The 22,173-nt window shown below is 35.1% G+C and overlaps 1 protein-coding gene across 1 annotated transcript in view; it reads left to right on the forward strand.

Moving 5' to 3' along the window:
• Window positions 1-22,173, forward strand: part of LOC150095074 (WD repeat-containing protein 44) — a 362,406-nt gene that overhangs the window by 109,023 nt on the left and 231,210 nt on the right. The window contains exon 7 of the mRNA XM_090411421.1: window positions 11,120-11,256. Coding sequence (XP_090267547.1) covers window positions 11,120-11,256 — 137 coding nt within the window. The remainder of the gene's footprint in view (window positions 1-11,119; window positions 11,257-22,173) is intronic.

Raw genomic sequence — 22,173 nt, forward strand, 5'->3', positions numbered from 1 at the left:
TTATAAATCATCAATGACATGTATGCCTTTCAAAAAGCTAAAGATATTTATACACAAGCAAGTTTAATTCTAATTAAACTTGCTTGTGTATAAATTAAACTTGATTGAGAACAAATTGATGGCACTCACATTGAGTTAGCAAAAATCAGCTGCTGTCACCACGATGCATGAAGAGTTTTCAGAAATACTTAAATGAGAACTGTGGTCAATTTTGATCGCAATCTCTGAAAATGCTGCTAGTAAAGAATTTGAAAAAGTTAAGAATCATCATCTGAAAAAATTTTCAACTGTTCAACAGCAAAGCTGTTCCTGACTGCAACTACATCAAGAATGCATAGTGGTAAATGTGTCACAAATGCTCTCAGAAGACACAGTCAATGCACTTAGTTTATGGGAATAATTTCACCATTGCACCCAAAAAAAGTACTAATTCTGAAATTATGACTAGCATAGAACACGGTACTTATAATCTTACATCAACAGTGGCTAATGACATCTGTTAAGGTGTGGCTACTATTCTAACAAAATCCAAAACCTCCCAAGAATAACATTCCACCTGAAGAAATATCAGGTTCATAATAACAGTAGCATTTCCATTTTAGGCTTAATTAATTTACAATAATTATAATAATTTTTTACAATAATTTGTATGTTCCTATATAAAAAGTTATATAGGAACATACAAATTATTGTAATTATTGTAAATTAATTACGCCTAAAATGGAAACGCTACTGTTATTATGAACCAAGCAAATTACGACAGAAAAATTAATCATCTTATTAGATTTCTGTACTTATCAGATCATAGATTGGGATCCTACAAAAGGAAAAAAGTGTTTAAATTATTTTAAAAACAGCTACATCCTGACCCAAAAAAATTACCAAAAAACTTAAACCTTATTGTGTCAAACCACACTGTGTATAAGGGGCCTGTAAAATTCACAAACCTGTTACTGTACCCTCCCCCTCCCTTTCCTTGTATAGTAGACAGCCTCACCTATAAACCGGACAAACATTTATCCAGATCACTTTCTTCCCTTACAAGCAACTCTCCCTAATCTATTTAAAACTTTTTTTTACTTCACTATTCACTAACGTACCTTTAACAGAGACTCTTCTTGCCTTCATTAAGCCACATTTCTCTCCTGACATAATTGAATTATTCAGATTCACTGTATATACAGGTTATTTCCTATTGAAAGGAAAAATACCCAAATAGCTGAATGGAACTGCTGTGGGTTTTCTCCTTCCCTCCCCCCAGCTAACTTCTATATAGAACATTTTGAAAACCAAGTGTGTGGATAAGGGATGCCAATTTTTTATATGGCAATTTTAGCAAAGGACCTGGTATACCCCAGGTAGGTCTAGGGGAAGTGGTTGGTCTTTGGTGGAGTGGTTAAGGGATGGCAATTTTTTATATGGTTTGTAACAAGAAGTCAGGTCATATTTTTTTAAGATTTTAGTTAACTTTTCAGAAATGCCCCAGATATAGGGAATGGTGATGAATTTAGTGTAATTAATCTTTGTTATGAAGGGTGGAGGGGAATTGTGGTTAACTGGTTTTAATATTTTTTGGGGGGTTGTAGCCATTGGCTAAGAAAGTGTTAAGGAGGTTTAGTTCACTGGTTAGGACATTGTCATCTGCCCTAACCCTTAATTTTGTCTTGTTAGCCGAGTGGCTATGCACCTCGCAAACATATGCCTAGAAAAGGAGTGTCTTGGGTTCGATTCCCATCGCTACGTGAGGAGCTTAAGGATCTTTCTCAGCCATAGTCAAGTTTGCTGTCTTGGGAGTGGACAGTAGGGTTTTTCTCCCAAGTTTATCTGGGGTTTTTAATCCTGCAAAGCAGGCAAACCGGCTTTGAGAACTCAACACCACTACGGACATGGGATACACCGTGGCATAGGGCTGACTACCCTATCCCGAGAAGGGTTTGAGATCCGATGATCAATAAATCCTCGACACTGCAAGGTAAAAGAGGATAAAAGAAAAATGAGATGTCTCACTCCAACATACTAACATAATGGTCAGTTTTGATGTCTCCTCCCTGTTCGCAAATGTCCCACTCAAGAAAAGCTTAGAGCTCATCCAAGCCAAATTTCCTCCCGATATCTCAGCCCTATTTCAGTTCACGATGAACTCAGGCTATTTCGTTTGGCAAGGAAAATTCTACAAACAGATAGAGGGGACAGCCATGGGTTCACCACTCTCCCCACCTCTGGCCAACTTCTTTATGGAGACTTTTGAAGAGAAAGCCTTAAACTCAGCCCCACAAAAACCCATTGTTTGGTTTTGCTATTTGACCATATGGCTCAGATACACTCCACTCCTTCTTAACACATTTAAACAACCAACACCCCAGAATCCAGTTCACCTTGAAAAAAGAGGAAAAAACAAGTCTCCCTTTCCTAGACACTCTAATCACTCGCCAGCCTGATGGATCCTTGGCTGTTTACAGAAAACCCACCCATGCAGGCAAATACATTCACTAGCAATCCCCCTCCCTCACAACAATATGGGGTTATAAAAACACTATATAACAGGGCAAAATTAAGGGTTAGGGCAGATGACAATGCCCTAACCACTGAACTAAACCACATCCTTAACACTTTCTTAGCCAATGGCTTCAACCCCCAGAGAATCCAAAAAATATTAAAACCAGTTAACCACAATTCCCCCCCCCTTCATAACAAAGATTAATTACACTAAATTCATCACCATTCCCTATATCCGGGGCACCTCTGAAAAGTTAACCAAAATCTTAAAAAAAAATATGACCTGACTTCTTGTTACAAACCATATAAAAAATTGCCATCCCTTACCCACTTCCCCTAGACCTACCTGGGGTATACCAGGACCCTTGCAGCTGTAAACTGTCCTACTTTGGCCAAACAGCAGGACAACAAATGTCAGGATTTCGGAACACAAAGACTACATCTGGTTTCACCACTACAGCCACTCTAGGCTTGCAGACCATGCTCTGGATACCCGCCACAGAATACGCTGGAAGAAAGCCACATTAATACACCACAGCAAATTTAAATATAAAAGATTGTTCATGGAATCAGCCTCAACTCTAAAAAAACTTTCCAAACCTCAACAAATTTGGATGCATGAGACTGCCCCAAATTTGGAAAGCTTGCATCTTGAGAACTTCAGCCCAACAGTAAGACAACCCAATGTAACCTGCTAGGGGGAACCTTTAGGATTCTAGGAACAACAGTAGTTTTCTCTCTTCTGCTTCATTTGTTTTTTGTAGTGCCTGCGTGCACATGTCATAGTTGTATGTTCCCATGAAGATGGCAATGTGACATTGCCGAAATATAGGAGGTATTTATTAAAGTTTCCTTAAATTAATATTCCAGTATATGTTGTAAATTCCTTAAATAATTTAATAGTCCTGTTACCAACGTATAAGCCTATCTACAAGAATTACAATCATTTATAATGCATCAAAATTATCGTTCAATGTTAGTATCCAAGAAATGAAACTAAAATTTTACTTCCCCATGTCTTGAAAGTGGAACTACATTCCTCCAAATCTCTTCCTGTTATACTTTCTAACTTCCGTGCATGGTGAATATTTGCTCCATGAGCACCAAATCATCCCTTACTGTAAATTCTTCTACATATTCTGATATGGAATGTAACCTTGTACTCTGAAATTATACAGTTTTATGATTTTTTAAGCAACTATGTATGTGACCTTTTGTAAATTTGAAAATTATGTTATGCTGAGTGTTTCAAATTCCTAACCCTGTCAAAATGATATTAGTACAACAGATTTCTGGCTAATTCAATGTGTTCATTGATTGTATGGCAATATTTTAACATCTTATTCTGAGATTATCACAGTTAGTAATAGATGAACATGAATAAATAATCAACGTTGTATTTTACATTTCAAATGAAGAATAAAATTTCAATTGCCATTTTTTTTTTTCAAGGTATTCTTAATGGCATTGTGCAATTATAGGGCAATATCAGTGAAAATTCTCTTAATTATTATTTTGCATGAGCACCTTCATGGAGTCCTAAGACTCATCGTGGGAGACCCAGACTATCAACACAAAATCTATCGTACGTCTCCTTGAAGCCATTAACAGACAATGCACTCACAACTGATTCAGAAAACCCATTCCATTCATTCACCACTCTCCAAGCAAAAAATCTACCCTCTTGTGTTGTCTCCATTAGTCAAGTGCAAAAATTTTTTTCCTCCATCAATCCTATCAAATCCTTTAACTGACTCTAAATGTTTCTATCATATTTGGTCCCTTCTTTGCCTATGAACCAACTTTTGCATTCCACAGACCAAACTTCATCTGGTCACTTACCTCTAGATCTTTCCACCACTTCGTCATCCCCAGGAAACTCAGGTAACCAGATCGGAGCACACTAATTCAGATATGGTTCTGTTAAGGCTTTATAAAGTGGAATGATAACTCCCTTATTCCTGCTTGATAGTCTATTCTTCAATAACCAAGGAGGGAGGTTATTAGCCAGAGTAGCTCACAGGATTATTTTAACAATATGTCCTCTACACTTCAAATCTATCTACTGCTATGCCCAAATCCCTGGCTTCATCAGTTTCCTGGAATATTCCCTCAATGTGATTGTAATCTTTTATCCCAAAATACTTAACTTTACACTTTTCCACATTAAATTGACATCTATACTGCCAACCTATTTAAATCATCCTGCAAGCTCTCTATCACCTTGATTAACTATTACCCTACCCAACTTTGCATCATTAGCAAACAACTGAATATTTTCCTTCAAATTCTTTCCTATATCATTTATGTGCAAATTAAACAGCAGTGGTCCAAACATTAGAGGAGCCCTGTGGCACATCACTAGTCACCTGCCTTCTCCTGGATTCTGCTCCTCTATATACTACTTTTAGGTATCTGTTCATCAGCCTCCCTTTTATCCATTTTACCAGTCTCATATCCATCCTCATTTGTTGCAGTCTCATATCCATCCTCATTAAACTGCAACAGGTTTAATAGGTGTAATAGGTTTTTTATATGTAAATATTTTGACCTAAGTGTCTTAGGACATCATCAGTACAGTTGAGAACAATATTAGGAATAACATACAGATAGGGCGCATGAATACATGAATACATGAATCCAAATGCATGTAGCAGCTTTTTAGCGTTTAAAAAAAAAAAAAAAAATTAGATTATTTAGATTAAATTAAAATTAAAATTGAATTATTTTACACAATTTTGTATGACATACTTTAGGAATGGCAAGAACATCATTGTGGTTTAGATTGTGTCTGTGAAGTAGGGCTTCAGCACTTTCTTTATATAAACGTTCATGTTTGTATGAAGATCTGTGTAGAAGTTTTTTTTTTCCCCAGTGGATCCTATGGTTTGGGTTTTCAACTCCGTGTTGGGAGAGGCCAGATTTCTGGGCTTGATGAGATGGATGTGATCTTGATGTTCAGAGATGCGTTTAAGAACAGATCTGCCTGTCTGCCCAAAGTACGACAGTTTACAGGAGCATGGTACCTTGTACACGCCAGGTAGTAACAGAGGTGGAAGTTTGTCTTTAGGCAAAGGTAACAAGTTGTAGATCTGGTTGATGGGTTTGTAGGTTGCAGCAAGATTGTATTTTTTCATAATTTTTGAATGTCGCTTTGAGATGCCTTTGACATAAGGTATGGGAATCTATGGGCTTGTTCTTGTCTAGGTTGATGAATGCAGTGGCTGATGATTTTTTGAGTAGTTTTAGGATTGTATCCATTTAGAATGTCTGTGTTTTTGATTATTTCCAATTCTTGTTTTAGAGATTCCTCAGAGGAGCAAAATCTGTGTGCTCTGGTTACCAGTGATTTGATGATACCAAATTTTTTGTGGGGATGGAGAACGTTAGATAAGAATTTTGCTAACTTGTAAGTCGGGCTGCTAATAGAATCAACAACAGATCTGAGTGGGACGTGGTTCTTGTGAAGTGTGGGCAAACCGTATATTCTAGGTCTAGCGTGGTATGTCTTGAGTTTTTTTACAGTTTCTTCATCTAAAGAAGTTGTTTCATCAAGTAGCTTGTTAAGTTTCTTGAGCTGTCTTTTTGTGGAATCATAATCAAGTTTTGTATAAGTATTTCGATTTGTATTTCCATGGAAGCACTGGGGGAAGAGGAAATTGACCTGCTGTGGGACCTGTTCATGAAAGTTTGCCAATAGGAAAATATACGAGGAATGGAGGGAGAGTACTCTTGTCCCCATCTACAAGGGTAAAGGGGATGCACAAGACTGTAAAAATTACAGAGGAATAAAGTTGATGTTCCACACAATGAAAATCCAGGGTTCTTGATGGAAGATTGAGGAAGGAGGTGGAGATTGCAAAGGAAGAACAATTTGGCTTCGTTCCTGGTAGATCAACAACAGATGCTATCTTTGGGTTATGGCAGATGATGGAAAAGTTTCGAGAGAAACAACGGGAGCTACATCTGTCTGGAGAAAGCATACGATAAAGTGCCAAGGCAAGAAGTCTGGAGGTGTCTGAGGGAGAAGAAGGTTCCGGAGAAATATGTCAGGTTGGTGCAGGAGATGTACAGAAATGTGAAGACAAGTGTTCAGACTTGTCTGGGACAGACAAAAAGTTTTCAAGTAACAGTTGGCTTGCATCAGGGGACAGCATTAAGTCCGTTTCTGTTTAACATTGTGATGGAGGTGGTGACAGAGGAGGTGAGAGAAGATGCACCTTGGACAATATTGTATGCAGATGACATCTTGCTGTGTGCAGATTCAAGAGAAGAAACAGGAACTAAACTGGAAAGATGGAGAAAAGTACTGGAAGAGAGAGGTATGAGACTGAGCAGAAGTAAGACAGAGTGTATGTGTTGCACAAAGGGGGTTGGTGGCGGCCAGGAGACAGATCTGGAGCTTGAAGGAAATGTCATCAAGAAGGTGAGGGACTTTAGATACTTGGTTCAACAGTGGAAGAAGATGGAGGAGCTGAGAAGGAAGTGGGATGCAGGATACAAGCGGGTTGTAGGAACTGGAGGGAGATGGCTGGAGTGTTATGCGATAAGAGGATCCGATCAATCTGAAAGGCAAAATCTATGTACTGAGGCCAGCTATGACGTATGCTATAGAAACTGTGGCCCTGAGGAAAAATAACATCAGCAGGATGGAAGTAGCAGAGATGAGAATGCTTAGGTGGATGTGCGGTGTGACCAGAAAGGATTGTCTGAGAAATGACTGTGAGGGGAACAGTGAAAGTTATGAACTTAGGAGCGAAGATACAGGAGGCAAAGTTGAGATGGTTTGGTCATGTGATGAGGAGGGAGGACGAATATGTGAGAGGAAGGGTCATGCAGGTGGATGTGCAAGGAAGGAGGAAGCGTGTGCGGCCAAAGAAGAGATGGAGGGAGCTGGTAGAAGAGGAATTGAGGATGAAGAACTTGAATGCGGTGACAGCCCAAAACAGGAGGATGTGGAGGAGACTCATCATCAACAGTGACCCCACTTATGTGGGAGAAGCTGCAGAAGAAGATTTCGATCTCGAAGTAGTAAATTCATTTTCCAGTCATATGACTGAGTATCAAGAACCACAGTGGTATTTCCCTTGTCGGCTCTGGTGATGACATAAAAAACCAATTACTGTGGTTTTATGTATGTTTATTTAGTCATGAATTCTCCACAGGTTTCTTTATATAATCATATGGTATCCTGTCAGATGCCTTTGTAAAATTCATCAATCTCATCATGTAGCCATTCCCTTTATTGAACTTAGCTGTCACTCTGTTGTAAAAAAAATAGTAGATTACTAAGGCATGACTGACTATTCACAAAGCCATGCTGCCCCTTATCCGCCCATTTTCCTGAATTCTCTTTTTGACCAACTTTTCCAGTACTTTTACTACCACTATTGAGATATTGATTAGTCTATAATTTGCTGCCAGAGACATAGATCCTCCTTTATGCGAAGGAATTATTTTTTCCCCTTCCACCTCTTTTGGGACTTTGCCAGAACCGAGACTTAAACGGTCTTGTCAAAGGCATTGCTAGTTCCCCCTGCACATTCCGTTCCCTTCAAACTCAAGCCGATATCCCATCCAGTCCTACAGTTGCATTCAGATTCTGCAATATCCTTTGTACCTCTAATTCATCAACAACCAATTTTGTTCTGTTGGCCTCGATCTCATATCAGATTGACTCAAAAAAAAACTGACATCGGCATGCCTGACTTTTAATCTTGTTGGCTGCAATGCATATACTATCATCAGCAGTCCTGTCTACTCAAATGTTCCCTGAAAATACTAAATCTATCACATTCTATATTGTAATTATGTCATCTGCTGTTAGTCAAGTCTCACTGATGCCTATAACTTTTAGCGAAGTTGCACTAACCAATTCCAAAAACTCCTCCCTCTTATTCCTGATGCTTCTAGCATTAGTATATAGAAACTCTAGCATCCTCTCAGGCCCCAAACCAATATTACATCCTGAATTGACTCCATTCAATATTGTTGCTTGAGAGACTGGATTCTATATTTTTTGTTCTCTCACATACTCGTTCGCTTCATGGATACCCTCATACACACACATTAATAATAAAATAAAAATAATGAATAATTTCACACATATCTACTACAACCCTACTTGCCTATTTCAGTAGAAATGAGTGTAGTATGATATATAAGACTCAAAGTATTTTGTGCTGCCTCTGCAGAGTACCACGGTTGCCTTAAAATATCATAGCCATGTTTCGGTTTTTCACCTAGTCAATTTATAAGTTGTTATTAATGTTGTGGTTAATTTTTACCAGTGTTAAGGCAGATATCTTAATTATAACTAAGATGAAAATCTTAGTTATAATTAATACTGGCTGAAAAACAATAAGGGATTTTTATCCCCTTTACTTATCAACCTCGCCAGAAAAAATAGCCGTTTGGCTTTTCATCTTAGTTATAATTAAGATATCTGCCTTAACACTGGTAAAAATTAACCACAATATTAATAACAACTTATAAATTGACTAGGTGAAAAACCGAAACATGGCTATGATATTTTAAGGCAACCGTGGTACTCTGCAGAGGCAGCACAAAATACTTTGAGTCTTGTATATCATACTACACTCATTTCTACTGAAATAGGCAAGTAGGGTTGTAGTAGATATGTGTGAAATTATTCATTATTTTTATTTTATTATTAATGTGTGTGTATGAGGGTATCCATGAAGCGAACGAGTATGTGAGAGAACAAAAAATATAGAATCCAGTCTCTCAAGCAACAATATTGAATGGAGTCAATTCAGGATGTAATATTGGTTTGGGGCCTGAGAGGATGCTAGAGTTTCTATATACTAATGCTAGAAGCATCAGGAATAAGAGGGAGGAGTTTTTGGAATTGGTTAGTGCAACTTCGAGACAGCTGTAAGACATGAAGGCAAAAACTAGTCCATTTTATCATTGATACATGACCATAAACAATCAACGGGGTCATTTGATTCATAAATATAATCCAATATGTGTGTATACAAATCTATATTACAGTATAAAAAAACTAATACAAATATTATCATTGACATAATAACATGAGAAAGCAATGACATCTTTGAAAGAAATTCATATATAATTAAAAATATTTTGGTGTGAATTATTTTAATAAATTATCTTAATAAATCATAGATTACAGTGACATGAAACTATGTGATATCAAGGACAGTCAGAAAGACATTGGTGTATACATGAGTCTGCAGGACATTATTATTTGAAAAAATGCATATTGATTTTTATCTGTGGCATGAGACTATAAGTAGGAACTTCTATATTCAAAACAATTATCCAACACAACACAAAATATCATGGTGCATACGACAGTCTCTTTATAAAGAAAGAAAGTAAACAAAATCATTTCTGATTGGCTCTGAAACATTGCCAGGCACACCTACCAATGTCATGATACAAAAGCACCTGAGAAAACAATTGGAAAACATTTACAATGTGTCTTTATTTTTAGAATCAATATAAATAAATTATGTATTTAGGAAGGGAAGAAAATATAATGCTACTTTCTCCATTTTCTGTATTTTAACTTCCAATATTAATTATTCAAATACTGCATTTTCCACTGGGTATGAAATGAGCCAGTTACCTCTGTGCAGTGTGCCTGAGAACTCTAATGATAAAATAATGAATACATACCCAGTTGTCTTATTGGTCATATTCCATTATGGCAAAATCAGTGGTAATTGTCAAAACTGGCATTTGTGATGGCTGGTATGCCCAAATAGGCATGATGATTAAGATAAGAGGAAGAGGGGAAAAAACTCTTTACAGCATAAACATGCCATAGAATAAGTTACATATAAAACTGATGATTAAACTGAAACTTCTCTTCTGATTTTTATGTTTTTTTACTCAACTAAAATTCTCATTCATCCTGGTGAGCATACAAGTGCTTTTTTCAAGCTCTAATGATACATCACTCCATGTCATGAGCTTCCTATGTTCTGTTGAATAGACATGTATTCTTTACACCAGTGTCAACCTGTACTTCTGTAGAAATTGAAACTTCAGCTTAGAGACCTACTAATCTTGAAAACCTCTACATTCTTAGAACTCTTGGTTGATTCTTTGTTTGTACATAAATAAAGTGCTGAGATTTCAGAACCACTCTTCCTTTTGATCTGTAGTTTTAGCTCCCTGGATCTTCCTGTGAGTTTTTCCTTGACTAAGATAAACATACTAGAGGCATCCTCTGATAATACCTGTGAAATTCCATAAGTTCTCCCTGTGGCCTTGACAGTATACAAATATATGGATAACTTTATCTGTATATCTGTTTGTCTTATGTATCAGTATTAGCATGCTTAATTACAGGAATATCCTTTATTTCATTCTGAAATGTATGTGTATACATATTTAAATAAGCATTAATGTTCATTTTAATGGAAACAAAGTTAATTATTATGTTCTATGTTACTTTGGTTCTACATAATAACAAAGAATATTTTTTTTTTTATACAGATTTCTCTTCCTAGCAGTCATTCTATTTTGATAGCTTCATTCTTTAGTTTTTGAGTATTCTATATTATAAATTCTGAGATTTAGATATTTTCTTATATCATTTACTAATATATCTATTCTTTTGTTGTAGGAAATATTAGAACAGGTGACAGTTAAAAATCTTGATACTGGGGAACAAATTCCTCTTAGTCTTGCTGAAGAACACTTACCTAAATGCATTAATCCTCTTTCATTACAAATCATGAGACTAACCTCTGAATATGTTAGGTATGTAAAAAACACTAAATTTCTTTGAGTGTTTGAATATTTGAATAATAGATTCAGGTGTGTCAAATGAATATTGAATTTTTCACAAGTTACTTTTGGTATATTATTTAAATATTTCCTTTAAATTTATATCTCATAAACAGGTAAACTACATAAGCACGTTTTTTCAAGTGTGTTTTGTTTTGCACTTAAGAGAGTAAAATATAATTATAGCAGAGGTTCTAAAGAAAATTAGTTCCATTTCACCTGGTACACTCATGAGCCAAAACATTGACCACCTACCTAGTAGCTTGTTGGGACTCCTTTAACTGCTTGTACCCATCTTGACAATTGACCACTGTACCATGGAAAGTGTCCTGAGGTATTCTGGACCAACTAGACAGAATAATATCATCCCATGGGTCATCAATCAAGCAAGGCACTGGCATTGACTGCTGGATGCTGCAATTCACATAATTCCATAAATTTTCAATGATATTCAAATTGGGAGAATCAGGTTGCTAGTGGAGCCCATGGAATGCTTGGATATGCTCTTCGAACCATGCTTGTGCAGTGCAAGCCATGTGGCATGGAATGTTTTCTTTTTGGAAGAGCCCAAATCATCAGGCCACATTGTCACCATGTAGAGTAATACTTGGTCCAAAACAATCACCAGGTAAGAAATAGTGTTCAGGGTGTATTCATGTGAATGAGAGGAACCATTGATATCCATGAGAACAATCTCCATACCAGGATACCACAAGCCTATTTCCAGACTACACCAGAAACGAGCCTGGTGGTCACAATATTTCGGCTCATCAGTGTATGTGAACTGCTGCTATGTGTTTATGTATGTACATAGTCAGTTATAAATAAACTCTCTTGTTGAAAATTATGTTAAAAATTATTTCTATAAAACTGAATATGCAGGATAATTTTTTGAACAAATTTAATTCTTTGAGATACAATATTTCTGTTTCTCATACTTTTTTATGATTTTCTTTCCCCATCAACTATCAAAGAGTGCCCTAAAGTTTTCAACCATGCACCTCTGAACAATTTACTAGCTATGCTGTGTTTATGAAAGTATGCTGAAAAGAATGAAATTGTAGAAAAGTTACTTAAATAACTTTTCTACATATCATTATACTGGAGAAATTTATTTACATTTGAATGCTTGTATGTTCAAAGGTACCTCAAAGCAACTTTACTGCTGAGTGACAAAAGAATTATAGACAAAAGTACTTAACCAAGAATACATAAAAGGTAAATACGCTAATGTTTTTTTTTTTTTTTTTTGGTTCTCCAGAGGTAGTTGGAAGAGCTCCTTTAACCCTAATTTTTGAAGACAGATTGGCAGCCGATTTCTCTTCAGCTTTCATGGATAGTGAGCCCAAGCTATCAATGAACGAAGACTAACTGAGTAGAGGGGGAGAATGACACACTTGTTGCCATCTCATGGTCATAAACCTAATGCTTATATTATTGTCAGTAATAGTGTGAATTTTCTATGGTCAATTTTTGAGACTCTGAGCTAAAAATCTGAGTTTCCAGGGAGAGGAAATAACCTTACTTGCCCATGCCAAAGATTTAACTTGAGTATCAGCTAGAGAAAGGTCTAGAAAGAGTTCTGGTTGGTAATTAGTATCAAAATTATAATGGTCATTCTTTCTTCGTGTAGCTTAGGGCTGTTGAAGTGAATGCCATTTCACAGGACCACACAAGCACCATCAAAATAAACACACATTTAGTTTTGTTTTATAGCCAAGTGACAAAACAATGTGTGCCTTTTGAAAAGATTCGAAAGTGACTGTAGCTTATGAGGAATTCAACCTTCAGCATGAGAGTGGTCATATTCTTACATTATTTAAGACAACAAACTCCACCAAGAGACTTCACCTTTATTGGTGCTTTTAAGAGTTTCACTGGCCTGACAAATGTTTTGAACTTTGGGATCTAATCAGAGATCAGGGAAAAAAAACTCTCCAAGGGCCAAATTAGTACAGGATCAATTTTCACTATCATGAATTCATAGAGACTGCACAAATATTTCATTATAACGGGCAATTATTATAGTGAATTTTGAATTGGACTTTTTTTGGAAGTTTACTGTAGGACTTTGTTTTCTGCTTATTGATATACTAGTTCAGTGGTGTTCAACCTTTTTTTACTACGCTAGCTACTTTTCTATAAAAAAAAAAGTTATTTGGTGATCTGCTCTCCTATATATAAGTTATTCGGCGATCTACTCTCTTATATAGATCACAATCCCCCAACCTGATATCTGATTACGCACAAATAAACAACTAAAAAAAAAATGCACAACTAAAAACTTTATTTGTGTATTTAAAAATTTATTTATCACTTTTAATTATTTTAATACAACAAAAAAAAAACAAATATATTAGAATAAAATATTTATTTCTCTATTTTGGAAAACCAAAGTTAGAAAAAACAACAGATTGATTACACACTCAAAAGTTACAGGAAATGCGTTGATTAAAAAAAAAAAAAAAGTTAATGTGAAATTTCGCATTGTTTGACCCTCGCAATATTTTTATAGTCAAGTTGATATGAAGAAGTGGCCAATCGCAGATAATCATTCAAATGATCATTTGTAATTTGGTTTCTTAATTGATTTTTTATGACAGTCATATTTGAAAAAGCGGATTTTGACAAGTATGTCGATCCAAAACACGACAGAATTTTTCTCGCAATATCAGTTAATATTGGGGATTTTTCATGTGCATACTTCCAAATGACTTCATTGTTTATTGATTCTAAATGTAAACTATTCTGAATGTTTATTATCTCAAGTTCTACTTCAGCTTGGTTTATATCATACAGCCCACTAATTTTATTTGAAATTTCTGTGATGTTCAAATTTTCTTGAAATGGATTATTGATAAAAGATACAATCATTTCAGTTTTATTCAAATCTTTAAATCTTGAATTTATTTCTTCCTCAACTAATTCTATTTCACGAATAAATTCTTTTAAATCATAGCGAAGCATTTCTTGATTTTGTTCAAAAAATTTTAAGAAAAATGGGAGATGTCTAAATTCGTGGTCATTTATATTTTTCTTTAATAAAAGTAAGTATCGTTGGAAAGTTTTTATTGAACTTAACATGTCAATTAAATTTTTATCTCTACCTTGTAACTCTAAATTTAAATTGTTTAATTTCGTACAGAAATCTACTAAAAATGATAAGTGTAACAACCATCTTTTATCACTCAATTGTGGATTAATATCTCCTTTTTCATCAAGAAAATTTTTATATCGTTAATTAATACAAGAAATCTTTCTAAAAATTGACTTTTGCTGAGCCAGCGAAATTGTACAACAGAAGTTCCCTATCATCATCTGCCTGTAATTTAAATAACCGCCGTTGCAGGGCTTTTCCTTGAGCAGAATTTATCATTTTAAATATAATATCCAAAACATCTTTTGTGTTTAATCTTTTACTACACAATACTTGTTAGTGAATAATACAGTGGTACGTTAAAAAATATGGATATTTGTCATCGTTTTTACATAATGAAATGAAGCCTAATTTATTACCTATCATTGCAGGAGAACCATCAGTAGTAATAGACACAGGTTTAAAAAGCGGAAGTTTGTGTTGTTTCACAAATTCATCAAATGCCGAAAAAATGTCTTCTCTCCTAGTCCTTCCAATAATGGTATAATTTTCAAAAGTTCTTCTTTACTTGAATAATCTTGAAATACCATGCAAATAAATTCCATTAACTGAGCAATATCAGTGAAGTCGTTTGATTCATCAAATTGTAATGAAAACGCAACATACTGGTGAATGTCTGACATTAACCTGACCTGGAAACTTTTCTCCGGCAATTGGAACTCATCCTTTCAGCAATTTGAAACCTTGTCTGCAGCCTAGAAGTAGTCTCTTTCTAGCTACGAACCGAGAAGCTCCTTTCTGGAAGCGGGAAACTCCTGTCTCAAGCAACGTGGATCCGGGCATTCTCTCTGACGGCGACTCTTGACCAGGCGGCCTCCTCTCTGACAGCAATTCTGGAACCAGGACCCCTTCTGCTTGCTTCAGTCCCTTTTTATTAGGCCTCCTCTGAGACCTCGCATGAAGTTTGGCAACCCCCACAGAATCGGTATGAGTCTTTCATCTTAAGTTTCAAGTTTGGCACGCCTTTTGTTCTCCTCCGCTTTCTTTTGATTGTAAGGTGCCAGCCATCGGAAAGTTGTTTGAACACTTTCTGACTGACTTCGGAGATGTTTACACTTAGAACCTGCAAATCTTTCTCTTACATAGAAGTTTTAATAACAATCTTTCTAATGGCGCCATGTACAGCTTCGGCGACAAAAACATTGCCTTTGTTTTTAACATTAGCATATTCTTATTAAAGCAGTATATACAGTTAGCTCCAAAAGAGTTATTTACAAAAACATCTAATACAAACTATACCGAGACAAACAAAGGTTATTTTTTTACAATATTCACATGGGAGTTAGCCTAAGTAAAAAATCAATGTAATGTGCTTTGGAATATTTAAGCTACAATTGAGCTTTTACACTTTGCTTATAATTGTATTCACTCGGCTCGCTGTTTGACTTCCACTGATCCAAATTAATTCATTTACCCGACTTATAAAAAATTACTGATTTGCAATTTTAATGAAAAATAAATAAACAATAGCAATACTCTTAAAGCGAATTAATAATAATACAAAATAATGATCTCTCGGAGAGACCCTGTAACCCCTAGAGAGCGCGTCCCCTGGGTGGCAGATAGGGGAGCTCACCATGTGTGGGTGTACGTACGTGTGTGTGTGTGTGTGGTCCGAATATACTGAATAAGGACTTGTGGACCAACAGGGCCATAAGGGGCAATCATCTTGATTGTAAGGGAAGTAGCACTCCCATGGACCCCTAGCTGGATCTATTCTTTTACTTTGAGGAAGATCCACTTACTTTAATCTTTCCTATAAAGCCTTATCAGCCAACTCTTCTTATTTTATGATCCTTATGCTATTAGAGTACTCGAGGGCCATGGGTCTTTTCATTTCTGGCCTTACAACTATGTCCTCTCTATAATCTTTACTATAATTCTTCTATAATCTACACTCCCCCCGCCTTCAATATACCTTATTCCTCCTATGGGTTTAAATTCCGAAGAAGGCTAGTTCAGAAGCCTTAAGGTAGCAGCCCTACCACTGAATTATTCCATTGTCAGGCTAGTCTCCTGACATGGAGAACATAATTCTACTTGTAAGCTGACAGAAAAAGATAATGAGATTGAATTTGTGGAAAACAATCCTAGAATGGAAAAGGTAAAACAAAATTGGAAATGACAAAATATAATACACAAGCAAACTGGAATGTAAGAGGAATAGCATATGAAGAAATAGAATTAGGCCAATTATTAAATGAAAGAAATTTTAAAATGGCAGTAATCACTGAAACAAAAAAAGAAATTAAAAGGAACTATGAGAACCGAAAATTTTAATGTGATATACAGTGGAGTCAACAGAGAGCACAAGCAGGAGTCATCATTTGGATTCATAACTCCCTTTCAAAACAGTTAAATTGGTTTATATGCCCAAAAGAAGGAAGAGAATGGGATATTATTGATTTTTATAATCAACTACAAAACATATATAATAAAATAAATAAAAATGATTATGTAATTTTAGCAGGAGACTTAAATGCAAGAATTGGAAACAAGAAAATTAATAATAATATAGGAACACATGGAGAACACACTCTAAACAGAAATGGTAAAAAATTGATCGACTTTGTAGTTTATAATAACCTAAAAATAATGAATTCCTTCTATAAACATAAAGACATACATAAATATACTTGGGCAGCAAGAGGATGGAAATCAATATTAGATTACTTCATATTAAATGAAAAGACATCAAAATTTTCACTAGATGTTAGAGTTCACAGATGATATGAAATAAGCAGTGACCACTTTGTTAAAATAAAATTAAGATTACCACCTAAATGGCTACAAGTAACAAGAACAGAAAGAAAATTTGAAACATTTGTTTATAAAACTAGACTATTGAATGACACAAATGTACAATGGCTATATGAACAAAGAATTAACCAGTATCTAGATAAAATAAAACAAAATGAAGAAATAGAAATAGAATGGCTTAATATAAAAACGATACTAAATGTAGCAGCAAATGAAAGCTTAGGAAAGACCAAAAAATTCAATAAAAGAAAAAAAACTGAAGATCTGGGATGATACAATCAAAGAAATAATCAAAAAGAAAAAAGAAGCCTATCACAAATGGTTAAGCAGTAAAAGATTAGAAGACGAAATAGAATATAAAAGAATAAGAGCTGTAGCTAAAAGAGAAGTCATAAAAAGACATAGAGAATCACGGAACAAATTTGTTTCTAATTTAGAACATGATTTATATAAAATAAGACCTAATGTATATAAGATTTTGAAACACTTAAATGCAGATACCAAAGAAAACATAAAATTAAACACCGAATTGAAATTAGAACAATTTCTAAATTGCCACACAGAATTTTGGACAGACAAATATTTTAAAAAAGACAACTGGCAAACAATTAACGAAAATCAAAAGGAAATAACTGAAGAAGAATTAGAAATCAGCCTGAAAGAAACAAGAAATGGAAAATCACCTGGAGAAGATAAGCTAGATTCAGAACTATACAAATATGCAGGAACAAGATTCAAAGAAAGACTTATTATTTTTAAATCAAATTTATTCAACTGGTAGAATGAAATGAATGAAAAATAGAATGAAAAAAAGCAATTGTGATTCCTATCTTTAAAAAAGGTAATAGAGATGACCCTAAAAACTATAGAGGTATCAGTATACTAAATTCCTGTTACAAAATATATAGCAGAATCATAAATAGCAAACTAATGAAATATTCCGAAAACTTTATTTTAGAAGTGCAGAATGGATTTCGAAAAGGATGGTCATGTATAGACCCGGCCTTTTGCCTAAAATTAATAATAGACAAAAGAAGAGAATACAATTTAGAAACACATTGCATTTATTGACTTTGAAAAAGCATTTGACAAAGTTAAAAGAAACATATTATTTAACATCTTAAAAGAAAGACAAATACCAAATAATATCCTAAAAGCTATCACAAGTATATATAAAAATAATCAAATACAAATAAGATTAAATCACGAGCTATCATATATGAGAGAGATAAACCAAGGGGTCCGACAGGGATGTCCCCTCTCAGCAACTCTTTTTAATATCTACTTAAATGAAATAAAAATTTACATCAAGGAATTAAACTTTCTCCTACAGTGGACGTAAACACTCTCCTTTTTGCCGACGACCAAATAATAATTACAAATTCTGAAGATAATTTACAGAAAGCTATTTTAGATCTAAATGAGATAGCCAAAGATTATGGTATGATAATATCAACAGAAAAATCAAAAACTATGGCCTTTAAAGGACAAGATCCAGCAAGAACTAAAATAGTAATAGACAATGAGATCTTAGAACAGGTGAATTCATTTAACTACCTAGGATGTATAATCACATATGAAAATAAAAAAGACATAAACTTAAAAATTGCAAAATATTTAAAAATAACAGGTGCAATTAACTATATATTTAAACTAAACCTAGTTCAAAAACAAACCAGACTAAAAGTATACAATACATTAGCCCTACCAGTCTTAATGTATGGAAGCGAAATCTGGACAATAAAACAAAATGACAAAGATTAATAACAGCAGAAATGAAGTTTATGAGAAAAAAACTGCAAACTATACCCTATTTGATTACAAAAGAAATTATGAAAGAATTAAACCAAGAACCAGTAATAGAAAAAATTAAAAAATATAAACATAAATGGATGGAACACGTTCAAAGAATGAAAACAGAAAGATTACCAAAACAAATTAAAGTACAAGCCATTAGGAAAAAGAAAACCATGACGTCCTCTTAAACGATTCAAAGATGACTTCTAAGGCCGGAACAGGCCATGCTAGGCCTAAATTCTTGATACGCATGATGATGACAAAATGATAAATAAAATATTATGTTTTCTGTTTTAATTAAATTTGTAAGTAAAGAGGAATACACGAGAGATCGACCAAAAATAGCTCCTCGATCGACGGGTCGAACACCCCTGTACTAGTTGATCCCTTTTAGCATACTTGCCAACTCCTAATTTTGGCAGGAGACATCAGGTGTTCCCCACACATACACACTTTTCCAAATTTGTAATGAATCCTGAAATTTCAGTAAAAGTGTTACATTTTGAGTACAATCCCCCCCCCCATTGTAGTGCACAGAATTTACTATGAGAATCCATGACAACATTGCAGCTTTCCTTCTAGATGGGGTGAATTCCTTCACATATTATTTGATCCATTTGACTGGCTTTGTCAGGATCAAACAGTGTTTTATAATGGGTTACAGTAGTAGGAACTAATCAATATAAAACACTTATGTGCAACGTGTTGAGGTTTAATGGAATATACACAGCACTCGAAAAGCATTAAAACTGATTTTAATACTTCAAATATTTCGTCTCATTGTCAAATGTTGAAATCCCTGAAACATCTTCAGGGATTACAAAAAACTAATGTAACATGCACTCAAATACAACACAATACTAAGCTTAAACACGTGGGTGACTCTAAAGTCCTATCTAGATGGTGCAACTTCTTTGGACGATTGTAGGTGGCCTAGAATGTAAGGTGGGATCTCTGACAATTAATGTTTCCCAAATTTTTGGAGATTTAATGCAACTGTATTTATTTATATTCAGTTGATTTTTGAGTGCTGCTGCAGATTCTAATAATAGTCTTTCTTTTTTATATTTACTGTGGTGGAGCATTGTCATTGTCATTTTTTTCCAGGAGATCCTGTGGGTTGTATCCAAGACTGACCATGGTTGTGATTGCAGATGTGTGATTTGTGTTCTTATAAGCAGTTGCTGATCTACCTGTCTGTCCAAAGTATGCCAGCTTGCAGGAAAGGGTACTTTATAAACTCCTGGTACTGAGAGAGAGAGAGAGAGAGAGAGCTGATCTTTGGTAGAACAGATAAGGTAGCAAGTTTGCAGTGGGGCTTAAATGCTGTGTGGAGGTTGTACTTTTTTAAAGACATGGCTATTTTTTCTGATGTGCCACGGATGTAGGGTATGGTAATGGCATTTCTGAACTCCTTGTGAAGAGATGGCCAGGGAATGGGGGAGGAACTGATTATTTTTTTAATACTGTAATTGCTGTAGCCATTGGAGAGGAAGGTGTTGTGTATGTGGTTGAGTTCGGTTGGAAGGGCGGTTTCACTTGAACAAAGATTTTGGGTTCTCTTGGTTAGAGTTTTAATAATGCCATATTGTTGAGCTGGGTGGTGGTGGGAGAGTTTATGAACGTATCTGCCTGTGTGCATAGGTTTTCTGTATGCAGTGAAGGAAAATTTACTATTAGGAAGGTGTATAACTGAGGTGTCTAGGAAGGGTAAAGTATTGTTATTTTCCTTTTCCGTCATAAACTGGATTCTTGGATAATAAATTTAGTTTAATCCTTTATCCAAGTGTGAGCAAACAAAGTTTGCGCCTGAAAGTATCTTGCAAAGGTAAAGTATCTTTGCAGGGCAACTCCTTGCAAAAGGTAGAGCAAGCTACCAACACTCCTATCTCAGTATCTCCTATAATGCAAAACACATCTCCTTGCAGATATGTCTAATGTTATGCATTAAGGGAATGGCCACTACCCAGACTAGCAGACTAGAATGAAGAGACCTCAATAAAGGTCGAAACTAGTCTGGGTAGTGGCCCTTCCCTTAATGCATAACATTAGACATATCTGCAAGGAGATGTGTTTTGCATTATAGGAGATACTGAGGTAGGAGTGTTGGTGGCTTGCTCCACCTTTGCAAGGAGTTGTCCTGGTGTTGTACCACCTTACCCCAGTCCTGAAGATACTTTCAGGCACAAACTGTGTTTGCTCACACTTGGATAAAGGATTAAACTAAATTTATTATTGGATTCTTGGATGTAGGCTGTTGAGGTGACTCAGGAAGGAGTCTAAAGTGTCTGTGCCATGAGTCCAAATAGAGAACACATCATCTACATATCTTAGCCAGATAGAAGGTTGAGAGAGGCTGAGTCTATGGTTCATTTTTCAAAATTTTCCATATAAAGATTGGCAAGAGGGGAACCCATGGCAGTTCCCTCTGTTTGTAAATTTTGTTCTTCCAAGAAAAATAACCAGAATTGATGGCAAAGGAAAAGAAATCTAAGATATCTGAAGGAGAAACTTTTTTAAGATTATTAAGGTGTCACTTAAGGGAATATTGGTAAACAGTGAGGTGATGTCGAAGTTTACCAATATGCCTGTATTATTTAAAGTTAGATTTTCTATTATGGTTTACATTAGTTTTTTGTAATCCCTGAAGATGTCTCAGTGATTGAGATTAAATATTGGACGTATTAAAATCAGGTTTAATCATTTCCGAGTGCTGTATATATTCCATTAAGCCTCCCAACATGATGCAATTAGCATACTTTAAAACACAATTCAAGTAGGCTTCTGACTTACAGTTAGATAAAAGAGCTTCTATGAAACTTTGATATTGAACAGAGTTTATCAATTTTGTATGTTGCTATTTATGATAAACCTATTGAAGCTACCTTCCCATATCTGTTGCAATACTGATTATGGTTGTTCATACTAAAGTAATGATTCTCGTTTCCTCACATTTATTGTAGTGAGGAATGAAAATTACTTCTGCTGATTATTTTACACTTTTTAGAACTGTACATAATATGTGTGACATGTTGCCTGCCATTCAGTTCTCCTTATGCTTTGCTATAGTCAGCTAAACGTAACCTTTGTATGATTCTAGTATGGTATAATTTAGTATGAAAGGGACATCTTTTTAAAGAATAAATTATGAGATGAAAGTTTGTTCCATTGACGGG

Source organism: Typopeltis vanoorti, chromosome 21 (genome assembly GCF_054136105.1).
Source record: "Typopeltis vanoorti isolate ZY-2024b chromosome 21, IOZ_Tvanoo_1.0, whole genome shotgun sequence".
NCBI classification, from domain to species: domain Eukaryota; kingdom Metazoa; phylum Arthropoda; class Arachnida; order Uropygi; family Thelyphonidae; genus Typopeltis; species Typopeltis vanoorti.